The following is a 13,165-nucleotide window of genomic DNA, read 5'->3' as shown; positions in this document are numbered from 1 at the left end:
TATCTATGTCCCTCTGTAACTTCTGACATCCCTCCAGACTATCCACAACCCCACCAACCTTCGTGTCGTCGGCAAACTTACCAACCCATCCCTCCGCTTCCTCATCCAGCTCATTTATGAAAATGACAAACAGCAAGGGTCCCAGAACAGATCCCTGGGGCACACCACTGGTGACCGACCTCCATTTAGAAAAAGACCCATCTATACCCACTTTCTGCCTCCTTTGGGCAAGCCAGTTCTGGATCCACCGGGCAGCAGCCCCTTGGATCCCATGCCCTCTCACTTTTTCTAGAAGCCTTGCATGGGGGACCTTATTGAACGCCTTGCTAAAATCCATCTCAACCACATCTACCGCTTTCCCTTCGTCAATGTGTTTAGTCACATTTTCGAAGAACTCCACCAGGCTCATAAGGCATGATCTGCCCTTGACAAAGCCATGCTGAGTATTCTTGAGCATACTAACCTCTCTAAATGCTCATATATCCTGTCCCTCAGGATCTTCTCCATCAGTTTACCAACCCTGAGGTTAGACTCACCGATCGGTAATTACCTGGGCTATCCCTATTCCCCTTCTTGAAAATAGGAACCACATCCGCAATCCTCCAGCGCCTCTCCCATCTCTATTGACGATGCAAAGATCATCGCCAAAGGCTCTGCAATCTCTTCCCTCGCCTCCCACAGTAACCTGGGGTACATCCCATCCGGACCCGGCGACTTATCTATCTTGATGTCATTCAAAGATTCCAGCACAACCTCTTTCTTAAAGTCCACATACTCAATCCTTTCACAGTCCACCGCAAGCCCGCAGTACATCCACCCAGGTCCTTCTCCTCTGTGAAAACCGAGGTAAAATACTCATTAAGCACCTCTGCCATTTCTACTGGTTCCGTACAGACTTTCCCGCCTTCACCTTTTATAGGCCCTATTCCTTCACATCTCATCCTTTTACTCTTCACATATTTATAGAACGCCTTAGGGTTCTCCTTAATCCTACCTGCCAGGGCCTTCTCGTGACCCCTTCTGGCTCTCCTAATTTCCTTCTTTAGTCCCTTCCTACAAGCCGTATACTCTTCTAAATCCCTATCTTCGCCAAGCTCTCTGAGCCTTTTGTACGCTTTCTTTTCTTCTCGACTAGGTCCCACACAGCTTTCGTGCACCACGGTTCCTTTAACCGACCAACACCACCTCTGCTCGGAACGTTGTCCTGTCGAACTCTAGACAGACATTCCTTGAAAAACTGCCACCTCTCTTCAGTACATTTCCCCGAGAATACCTCCTTTCAATTTACTCCTCTAATTTGCTGTCTAATGTCTTCATATTTCCCCTTACTCCATATAAACACTTTCCTAGCTTGCCTGATTCTCTCTTTTTCCAATGCAAGCATAAAGGAGATAGAGTTATGATCGCTATCCCCAAGATGCTCTCCCACTGAGAGATCGGACACCTGTCCAGGTTCATTGGTCAGTATCAGATCAAGTACAGCCTCTCCTCTTGTCGGCTTGTCCACATGCTGTGTCAGGAAACCCTCCTGAACACACCTAACGAACTCTTCCCCATCCAATCCCCTTACCCTAGGGATCAAGATCCCGTTGTAATCCTACATAACCTTCTTCAATCTTGGTGTCATCTGCAAACTTACTAACCATGCCTCCTAAATCCTCATCCAAATCATTAATATAAATAACAAATAACAGTGGACCCAGCACCGATCCCTGAGGCACAGGCCTCCAGTTTGAAAAACAGTTCATATGGATTCCAGCAAAGCCTTTGACAAGGTCCCACATGGGAGACTTGTAAAGAAGGTCATGGACATGGGATACAGGGGAAGTTGATAAAAATGGATTCAGCATTGGCTCAGTTATAGGAGACAGAGGGTGATGACAGAAGGCTGCTTTAGTGACTGGAAGCCACTGTCCACAGGGATCCATGTTGGGCCCCCTATTATTCGTCATTTATATAAATGACTAGATGACTGTGTTGAGGGTAGAATTAGTAAGTTTGCGAATGACACAAAGATTGGAAGAGTGGTTAACAGTGAGGCAGTGTCTTGGGCTACAAGATGATATAGAAGGAATGGTCAAATGGGCAGATAAGTGACAGATGGAATTTAACACCGAAAAGTGAGAGGTGATATACTTTGGAAGGAGTAATTTGACAAGGAATTACTCAATGATTGGCATGACACTAGGAAGTTCTGTGGGCGGCACGGTGGCACAGTGGTTAGCACTGCCGCCTCACAGTTCCAGAGACCCAGGTTCCATTCTCGGCTTGGGTCGCTGTCTGTGCAGAGTCCTGTGTCTGCGTGGGTTTCCTCAGGTGCTCCAGTTTCCTCCCAGTCTGAAAGAAGTGCTGGTTAGGTGCATTGGCCATGATAAATTCTCTGTGTATCTGAACAGGTGCCAGATAAGGGGATAGGGGCAAACCTGTTAAAACCGAAGGGAGGAGAAATTTTTTCACCCAGAGGGTGGTGAATGTATGGAATTCACCACCACAGTAAGCAGTTGACGCCAAAACTAAAACGGGTGGCACAGTGGCTAGCATTGCTGCCTCACAGCACTAGGAATCCGGATTCAATTCCCATCATGGGTCAATGTCTGCACAGAGTCTGCACGTTCTCCCCGTGTCTACGTGGGTTTCCTCCAGGCGCTCCGTTTTCCTCCCACAGTTCGAAAGCCGTGCTGGTTAGGCACATTGGCCATGCTAAATCTCCCTCAGTGTCTCTGAACAGGCGCCGGAGTTTGACGACTACAGGATTTTCACAGTAACTTCATTGCAGTGTTCATGTAAGCCCACTTGTGACACTAATAAATAAACTGTAAATGATAAACGTCTGGGTGGGTGGGGGTGGGGAGGGTGATGGGGGGGGGGGGGATGGGTAGGATTAGTAAGTTTGCAGATAACACAAAGATTGGACGGGTGGTTAATCGTGAGGCATAGTATCTTGGTCTACAAGATATAGACAGAATGGTCAAATGGGCAGATAAGTGGCAGATGAAATATGAATCTGAAAAGTGTGAGGTGAAGTACTCAAGTGGTAGGACACCAGGAAGTTCTGTGGAACAAAGGGACTTTGGCTTGTTTGTTCACAGGTCTCTGAAGGCATGTTAGTAGGGTGGTGAAAAAGGCATATGGCACACTTGCCTTTAGCAGTCAAGCAGAGGTTACAAAAGCAGGGAAGTTATGTTGGAGTTGTATAGAACTTTCGTGAGGCCACAGCCACAGCTAGTGTAGTGTGTGCAGTTCTGGTCACCACATTATCCTAAAATGGGAGGGAAAATCAGACAGATGCCATTGTCCACATTGGTACCAATGACGTAGGTAGAAAGAATAGCGAGGTCCTGCAATAGCAATTTAGGGGGTTAAGTAGATAATTAAAAAGGAGGACCTCTAGGGTAGCAATCTCACGATTACTCTCCGTGCCACTTGTTAGTGAGGCTAGGCATGATGTGGAGATGCTGGCGTTGGAATGGGGTAAACACAGTAAGAGTTTTAACACCAGGTTAAAGTCGAACAGGTTTATTTAATGGCATTTGCTTCCAAATAAATCTGTTGGACTTTAACCTGGAGTTGTTAAAACTCTTACTGTGAGGCTAGGAACAGGGAGATAGTGCAGCTGAATACGTGGCTGGTGTAGAATACGTGGCTGGTGGGGCGGCACAGTAGCACAGTGGTTAGCACTGCTGCTTCACAGCTCCAGGGACCTGGGTTCGATTCCAGGCTTGGGTCACTGTCTGTGTGGAGTTTGCACATTCTCCTCGTGTCTGCGTGGGTTTCCTCCGGGTGCTCCGGTTTCTTCCCACAGTCCAAAGATGTGCGGGTTAGGTTGATTGGCCGTGCTAAATTGCCCCTTAGTGTCTTGAATGCGTGGGTTAGAGGGATTAGCGGGTAAATGTGTAGGGATATGGGGGTAGGGCCTGGGTGGGATTGTGGTCGGTTGATGGGCCGAATGGCCTGTTTCTGCATTGTAGGGTTTCTATGATTTCTACGAGAAGGGAGGCTTTCAGATTTGCGGATCATTGGGATGTCCTCCAGGGAAAGTGGGGCCTATACAAGAAGGACAGGTTACTCCTGAACTGGAGGAGCACAAATATCCTGGCTGGGAGTTTCAGAGTGTGGTTCAGGTGGGTTTAAACTAGTATGGCAGGGGGGTGGGAACCAGAACAGAAAGTCAGCAGTAGAGGCTGGAGGTGAGCATGAGATCAAAGCCAGGCTAGCTAAAAGGAAGTGCAAGCTGGGGGAGGTTGAACTCAGTGGGCCAGACCTCTGGCATGCATCTGCTTCAATGCAAGGACTATAACAGGCAAGACAGATGAACTTAGAGCCTTGATTCTTGCGCAGAACTTGAATGGAATAACGGAGGCTTGGTTAAAAGAGGGACAGGTCCAAAGATGTGCGGGTTAGGTTGATTGGCCATGCTAAAATTGTCCCTTAGTGTCCTGAGATGCGTAGATTAGCAGGTAAAATATATGGAGGCAGGGCCTGGGTGGGATTGTGGTCAGTGCAGACTTGATGGGCCAAATGGCCTCTTTCTGCACTGTAGGGTTTCTATGATTCTATGAGGACTGGCAGCTAAACATTCTGGAATACAAGTGTTTCAGGCGAGACAGAAGGGAAGGTAAAAAAGAGGTGTGGGAGTTGCAATACTAGTTATAGAACATATATTACAGCTGTAGAGAGGGAGGACACCTTGGAAGAATCATGTAACAAGACACTGTGGGTCGAGCTCAGAAACAGGAAGGGGGCACTCCATAAGACCATAAGACATAGGAGCAGAATTAGGCCATTCAATCCATCGAGTCTGCTCCGCCATTCAAACATGGCTGATATTTTTCTCATCCCCATTCTCCTGCCTTTTCCTCACAATCCCTGATCCCCTTATTAATCAAGAACCTATCTATCTTTATCTTAAAGCCACTCAATGACCTGGCCTCCACAGCCTTCGGCAGCAATGAGTTCCACAGATTCACCACTCTCTGGCCAATCACATTACTCCCTCTCAGCTTGCTCCAGTTCTCATACAACAAGCTCTTCATTCCAGGGATCATTCTTGTGAACCTCCTCTGGACCCTTTCCAAGGCCAACACATCCTTCCTTAGATACGGGGCCCAAAACTGCTCACAATACTCCAAATGGGGTCTGACCAGAGCCTTATACAGCCTCACAAGTACATCCCTGCTCTTGTATTCTTGCCCTCTCGACATGAATGCTAACATTTGCCTTCCTAACTGCTGACTGAACCTGCACGTTAACCTTAAGAGAATCTTGAACAAGGACTCCCAAGTCCCTTCATGCTTCTGACTTCCTAAGCATTTCCCCATTTGGAAAATAGTCTATGCCTCCATTCTTCCTTCCAAAGTTCATAACCTCACACTTTTCCACATTGTATTCCATCTGCCACTTCTTTGCCCACTCTCCTAACCTGTCCAAGTCCTTCTGCAGACCCCCTGCTTCCTCAATACTATCTGTCCCTCTACATATCTTTGTATCACCTGCAAACTTAGCAACAGTGCCTTCAGTTCCTTCTTCCAAATCATTAATGTATATTGTGAGAAGTTGTGGTCCCAGCACCGACCCCTGAGGTACACCACTAGTCACCGGCTACCATCCTGAAAAAGACCCCTTTATCTCCACTCTCTGCCTTCTGTCAGTCAGCCAATCCTCTATCCATGCCAGGGTCTTACCCTTAACACTATGGGCTCTTAACTTATTTAACACTATGATGGGGGTGTACTACAGGCCGCACAACAGCCCACGGGAAGTTGAAGAACGGATAGGTAAGCAGATTTTGGACAGAGGTAGAAATAATAGGGTTGTTGTAGTGGAAGATTTTAATTTTCCTCATCTCGACTGGAAATCCCCTAAAGCAAGGGGGGGTTTGGATAGTGAGGAATTTGTTAAGTGTGTCCAGGAAGGTTTTTGGAACAATATGTGGATAGTCCGAGTAGAGAGGGGGGCTATACTGGACCTGGTACTAGGGAACGAGCACGGCCAGGTCATCAAAATTGCAGTGGGGGAACATATGGTGAACAGTGACCACAATTCCGTAAGCTTTCAGATACTCATGGAAAAGGACGAGTGTTGTCCTAGGGTTAAGGTGCTAAATTGGGGGAAGGCTAACTACAACCAGATTAGGCAGGATTTGGAGGCTGTTGTTTGGGAGAGGCTATTTGAGGGTAAATCCACAACTGGCATTTGGGAGTCTTTAAAGGAGCAGTTGATCGGAGTGCAGGACAGGCATGTGCCTGTGAAAAGGAAGGACAGGAAAGGCAGGATTCGGAGACCGTGGATGACCAAGGAAATTGTGAGGCTAATCAAAAAAGAAAAAGGATGCAGAAATGAGGTCCAGGCAACTAAAAACAGATGAAGCACTGGAGGAATACAGGGAAAATAGAAAAGAACTCAAACAAGCAGTTAGGAGGGCAAAAAGGGGTCACAAAATGTCCTTGGCAGACAGGATTAAGGAGACTCCCAAGGCATTTTATACAAATACTAGGAACAAAAGGGTAGCTGGAGAAAGAGTCCGACCACTTTAGGAAAAGGGAGGAAAATTATGCGCAGAAACAAAGGAAGTGGTCTTATGGTCTATGGTCTAAGTGAGCGAGGTCCTTAATGAGTACTTTGCATCGGTATTCACAGAGAGGACACGTTGATTGATTGTGTCTTAGAGGGATATCGAAGCCCTTTAGAACAAGTCACCATTACGAGGGAAGAATTGTTAGGTGTATTAAAAAGCATCAAGTTGAAAAATCCCCACGGCTAGATGGCAGCTATCTCAGATTCCTGAGGGAGACAAGAGATGAAATTGCCGGGCCTCTAACAGAAATCTTTGTTTCCTCGTTACCCACAGGTGAGGACCCAGAGGATTGGAGGATAGCCAATTATGTCCTGTTATTTAAGAAGGGTAGCAAGGATAAGCTGGGTAATTATAGGCCAGTGAGCTTGACGTCTCGGATATTGAAATTGTTGGAGAAGATTCTTAGAGATAGGATTTATACACATTTGCAACAGACAGCATGGTCCTGTACAAGGGAGGTCACGTCTAACTAATTTAACCGAGTTTTATTTGAGAAAGTGACAAAAATGATTGACGAGAGAACGGCTGTGGATGTTGTTTACATGGACTTTAGTAAAGCATTTGACAAGGTCCCTTGTGGCAGGCTGGTGCAAACGGTTAAATCACAGGATCAGGGGTGAACTAGTTAGATGGATTCAGAACTGGCTTAGCCATAGAAGACAGAGGGTAGCAGTGAAAGGGTGTTTTTCTGAATGGAGGTCTGTACCTAGTGGTGTTCACAGTATCACAGCATCTCCACATCATGCCTCGTGGTGTTCCACAGGGATCAGTGCTGGGCAGGGGAATGGCACCAATTCATAATAATTATTTGGAGAGTTGGTGCAGATATGATGGGTCAAGTGGCCTCCTCCTGCACCATAATATTTCAGTCATATTATTTTGGTCGACAGTAGGTACACAGTTATTAGAAGGGAATATCAAAGGGAAACATGGATGACAGATATAATGGACTGGATTCAGCTGACTTGTGGAAAACATGCAAGGGCAACACGGAACAGATGATGTTTCACAGGGTTAATTAACCTTCTGGGAAGGTGATGAAACCAACAAACTAATCGTAACAAGATGCCTTGGACGCACCCTTGTTCTACGCATTGGCATCTAATCAACTCTGCCTCACCCGGCAGAGGGACAGGCAGGCTGCGCATGCACAATAATACCAGGGATGATCATTTGAAGCTCCGTAAACAGGCTTTTTCCGAAATTAAACGAGAGTTACCGTCATCTAACTCAGTGGCTCATTTCAACCCTAAAAGAACTTGTATTAACTTGTGATGCTTCCCCATGCAGTGCTGTCACATCTCTGGAAAGACGGGATGGAGAGGCCAACCGCGTTTGCCTCCTCGGAGCTCTGTCTGGTGCCCAGTATTGACTCTCTTATCACGGACTTGCTGAAGCAATGTGACCTGTGCCAGGAAAATCAAAACCTCCCACCCTCAGCCTCTCTACACCACTTGCAGTGGCTTGGCAGGCCATGGGTGCATGTGCATGTCAACCTTTTGGGCCTCTTCATAGGTTCCATGTTTTTAATGACAAAAACACATTCCCCAAGTGGTTGGAGGTGCATTGCATGGACTTGAGCGACTTCTCAGGCTAGGATCTAGAAATTATGACAAAGCTCCAGTATTCAGAATACCAGAAGTCCTAGTTTCCAAGACAGCACGGTCTTTACTAGTGGTGATTTCCAGACCTTCACATGTGCCAATGGTATCCAACACGTCCGAATAGCACCTCATCACCAGTCATCAAATGGACTGGCAGAAAGAGCGGCTCAAACTGGCAAAAATGGCATGAAGAAACAACAGTATCCATGCAGACTAAACTGGCATGAATTTTGTTCAATTACAGTTCCACACCACATGCAACCACAGGTGTTGCTCCAGCGGCGTTGTTAATGGGACAACGGCTTTGTACCAGATTGAGCCCGCTATTCTCAAACCTGACAGAGTCCCAACAAGAAAACCAACAAAGAAACTACATTCTGCAAAGACAAAGACAAAGACTTTTGCAAATTGTGATCTGGTTCATGTGAGGAACTTTGGGGATGGTTCCGGGTGGGCCCCTGGGGTCACTAAAGAGAAAACAAGACCAAAGGTCAAATTTCAGGGCAAAACCTTAATGAAGCACATCTCAGAACCAGGAAGTTCCTGAAAGAGCATGCTTCACCACCAGCTATGGAGAGAGCGGCTGCCAGTGCCAGCCATCAGCTCAAAGCCTACTCCATGCTGGCCCCTCCAGATAGGGAAGGTAAGGGCTCAGTGATGGAGGCTGCAGACATGGGCCTCTGGGCTGAAGCAGAACCAGAAGAAGCACCCACATTGGTAACCCTGCAATGCTCCCTGTGGAAAAGGTGGTCTCCTGTTCGGTTTACGCGCCTGACCCTGCCATATCATAGACAGACTCCAACTGAGTGCCAAGCGACAGAAAGGACCGTGTGCATGCGCACATGTGGGGAGGGGGGGGTAATCACGGGGGAATCATTAATAGATCTCCCCATGGGCTTCGTGAAGTACGAGCTGCCTTACTGAGCGAACAGAGGTTTGCCCAGGGGGAAATGGTCAAGAGGAGTTTTTAAACCTGTTACTCTACCCAGACCATTATAGCAGGTCCCAAGGTGAAGACGACCTGACTGCAAGCCATAGGCATGGTCCTTTACTTTGGTGCACAATAAAGCGTGCTGGTGACGGGAAACTGACATTTGGCTGAATTACGACAGAAGGTAATGGAGAAATTGAGACATCCTCAGGAAACCATCACAATGGTTCAACACTTCCGTAACAGCATAATCACAGGAGTCCTGGATGGTATTGAGTCATGATGTGGAGATGCTGGCGTTGGACTGGGGTAAACACAGTAAGAAGTTTAACAACACCAGGTTAAAGTCCAACGGGTTTATTTGGTAGCAAAAGCCACACAAGCTTTCGGAGCTCCAAGCCCCTTCTTCAGGTGAGTGGGAATTCTGTTCACAAACAGGGCATATAAAGACACAAACTCAATTTACAATTGAGTTTGTCTTTGGTAAATTGAGTTTGTGTCTTTATATGCCCTGTTTGTGAACAGAATTCCCACTCACCTGAAGAAGGGGCTTGGAGCTCCGAAAGCTTGTGTGGTTTTTGCTACCAAATAAACCTGTTGGACTTTAACCTGGTGTTGTTAAACTTCTTACTGGTATTGAGTCTTCAGACTCATTCCCAGTCTAATGAAGCTAAACAGGGTCACATGCTCACACCATCCTCCTCAGCATGTTTTATACCACCTTCAACCATGATGATCCTAGCATCATTAAGTGTTTGAACTAAATAAAGAGAACTGGTTTCCAATGGCTGTATTGCCAATAACCAAAGCACAGAAACCTAAGGAGATTAGAAGAACTAAAGCTGACAGGAGTAGAACTTCTTTTAAACAATGAGTTGCGATGTGCTATCTAATCGGGCAGTGAATACAAGTTCAACATACCTTTCAAAGGGGAAACTGAACAATAGTTGGAGGGATAAAAAAAAATCATAGATACTTGGAAAAGCAGGGGCTAGGACTTGGATATTATACAACATTGTGTGTGTTTTTGGGGTGAGGGTTGGGGAGGTGACAACCCTACAGAAAATATATTTAAGCCCACGGTAAAGCACTGAACTAAAGCAAATGTTCTGCCAGGTTTTCCCATATGCTGTACCAATATTCTGCCACTGGAGGGTGTTCCTACAAAGCTGAATGATATGATTCACCAGGAGCCCAAATATATCCTTGCAGACACATGACCAAGGAAATAAACTACAAGTTATACATGAAACTTGAAAAGCTCTCGTCAACTCTGCAATGATAAAAAGTAAGATTCATACCTTTACTTGACTTGGTGGGCAATCTGCTCTTAGATTTGCTGGAACTCCTTGATGCATTTTTGTCTTCAGTGTCCTTGATAAATTTCTGCACTTCATCAAAGGGCAGCTTATGAAGAACCACAACAGGTTTGATCACTTTCTTCAGATCCTCTACTAGATCCATTTTTTCCACTTTTAATTTTACTTCATTTTTATCCATCGACTTCCTCAATTCCTTCTGCTCATTGCAAACATTACCATCCTTATCCCGCTTGATTTTTGGAATTACAAAGTTTTTTAGTGCATTGGACCTTCCACCCCCCAGCAGGTAGCTGGGAAATTTCTCTTTATCAGAAAGAGGGTTGGGAGCCTCTATTTTCACTTTGCTCCCCTCCGATCTGCGGTCGTCCCTTTCTTTACTGCTCAGTGATCCTGATGGAATGTCTGATCTTCTACTCTGCTTCAATGCATTTCGATCTTTCACTTCAGGTTTCATTTTCCCAGGCTCTCTGTTATCTTGTTTGACTCTGGGACTTTCTGATCGCAACCGTTGTTCTTCTGGTGAACGCCGCTCACTTCGGTCACCACGATCTCCTTTGTCACCCGAATCAGCACGCACTTTCTTTTCCACCTTCACAGGTTTTGAACAGTCTGTCTGGTTATTTTTTGGAGTCTCATTGCGAGTAGGTTTAGAATCAGACTCACTTTTGATTAATTTTGGGGTATCTGGTCTTCTGACCTTTGATGGGTCCACTTTTCCTCTTTCAGAATCATTTTTCTCATCTGATTTCTGTTTCTGGGTTTCCTGATGCAGATCTCGTTTATCTTTGGGAGCCTCTGAACTCTGTCGTCCTTCATGGCGTGGCTTTGGTGTTTCTGATCTACTCTCAACTTTCATTTTTGTATGTTCAGTTTTGCCCTCATGTTTGTGTTTAGATGTTTCCAGTCTCTTCTCTGGTGTTAGTTTAGCCACATCTCGCCTGTTGTCATGCTTTCCCTTCGGTGTCTCTGGTCGGCTCTCACTCTTCTGTTTCGGAGTTTCGGGCCGAGGTTTGATCACATCAGGCCGGCTGTTGTCCTTTTGCCCCTCGTTTTCAGATTTCCTCCTGGGGACCTCTGGGTGATTTTCTGGTTTAGGTTTTAACACTCCCGTTGTATCTTCTTGCCGTGTTAAAGACACATCGGAACTCTGTCGTACCAACTCCACAGACTTCTTTACATTTTCTGAATCTGGAGGAGGGACTGCTTGTCCATCAGTTCTTCCTGCATGCTGTAGATCAATACTGACCAACAATGCAGGTCTATTTGCACCACCTCCACTTGCAGGACCTCCACCTCCTGCAGCGATCTCTTGTGGGAATGAGTCTTGTTTCCGTTTCTTTAAAGGTTTGTCTGAAACAAAGAAACATTTGAATGTTACTGTCATATACTTACACAACATAATGCAATATTACAATACAGTGCAATGCAGAGAATGAATTTACTCCAGGTATGACCTAACAAGTCACCTCACATTTGAAGTACTGTGTTCTATTCCAATCACCATGTTATAAAGAATCAAACTGGTGATGGAAAAAATATTAGAAAAGTTATCTGTGATGGGCTCAATATTGTTTTATCATTTTACAACTCATCACTCTTTGGTGGTGAGACAACTTACAATCATAATAGTCTAACCATTAACCAGGCAAATTCAGCCTTTGTTGTAAATATGATTTTGATCCCTATGTAATATCTTTTAGGTAGTAATAATGAAGGAAAATACCGTTTGTGTACAAGTATAAAACACAGCATATGGTTGCACAATAGGGCATAAACCTGTAAAAATGTTAATATGTGCATCATTCTTTAAACTAATTCAGTAGGGGGAGGGGACACGCACTGTTAGCAGGATGGGAACACAACATCATACAGTAAAGCAATCAAATCAGAAGGAGTACAATTGTATTACGTTTTAAGGGAGAAGGCAAGGTTGGATGGCCTCTACTTGAATGCCAGGTGTATTGGTTAAGGACATGGATTGACATGCATGTGGAATAGTGAATGAGTAGACATCACAGAGACATTGTTGACAGAGGGGCAGGATTGGCAACTCAACATTCTGGGATAAATAATCTTCCGGCGACACAGGGGAGGGAGCAAAAGAGGAGGAAACATTCCATTATTAGTGAAGAGTTAGTTACAGCAGTTAGAAGAGATAATATCTTGGAGGGAGCATCTAGAAGGGTTTTAGGGTAGAGACTAGGAATAAAAAAGGAACATTGCTAGGTGTTTATTATAGACCCCCAGATAGTCAGCGGGATATTGAGAAGCAAATATGTGCACAATTCGGAGGTGTGTAAAAGCAGTAACAATAGGATAATTATAAGGATGTGCGGGTTAGGTTGAATGGCCATGCTAAATTGCCTCAGTGTCGGGGCACTAGCAGGGTAAATACATGCGATTATGGGGATAGGGCCTGGGTGGCGGTGCAGGTTCGATGGGCCAAATGGCCTCCTTCTGTACTGTAGGGATTCTGTAATTCTGTGATATTAGGTGATTTCAATTTTCCCAACATTAACCAGAAAGTGTGTGTTAAGGGCTTGGATGAAGTGGATTTCTTGGAGTATGGGCCAATAAGAGAGGATCCAACAAGGGAAGGCATAGTGCTGGTTGAGGTGGCAGTGGGGGAGCATTTTATTGGTAGTGATCACAACATGGCACAATTTCAGCTTGTTACGAGCAAAGAAATAAACAAGATGCAAAAAAAGTGTCTTGGAATGGAGTAGAGCAGAGT

The 13,165-nt window shown here is 45.5% G+C and overlaps 1 protein-coding gene across 10 annotated transcripts in view; it reads right to left on the bottom strand.

Moving 5' to 3' along the window:
* The window catches only part of LOC144495209 (nipped-B-like protein), a 728,344-nt gene that overhangs the window by 432,810 nt on the left and 282,369 nt on the right, over positions 1 to 13,165 (bottom strand). For all 10 annotated transcript variants that reach the window (XM_078215273.1, XM_078215271.1, XM_078215278.1 and 7 more), the window contains one exon: positions 10,411 to 11,781. In XM_078215273.1, the coding sequence (XP_078071399.1) occupies positions 10,411 to 11,781 (1,371 nt within the window). The remainder of the gene's footprint in view (positions 1 to 10,410; positions 11,782 to 13,165) is intronic.

The sequence above is a fragment of the Mustelus asterias genome, chromosome 6 (assembly GCF_964213995.1).
Source record: "Mustelus asterias chromosome 6, sMusAst1.hap1.1, whole genome shotgun sequence".
Lineage (NCBI taxonomy): Eukaryota > Metazoa > Chordata > Chondrichthyes > Carcharhiniformes > Triakidae > Mustelus > Mustelus asterias.
Note: the sequence above shows the minus strand (reverse complement) of the source record. Positions and strands in the feature narration are given on the sequence as shown.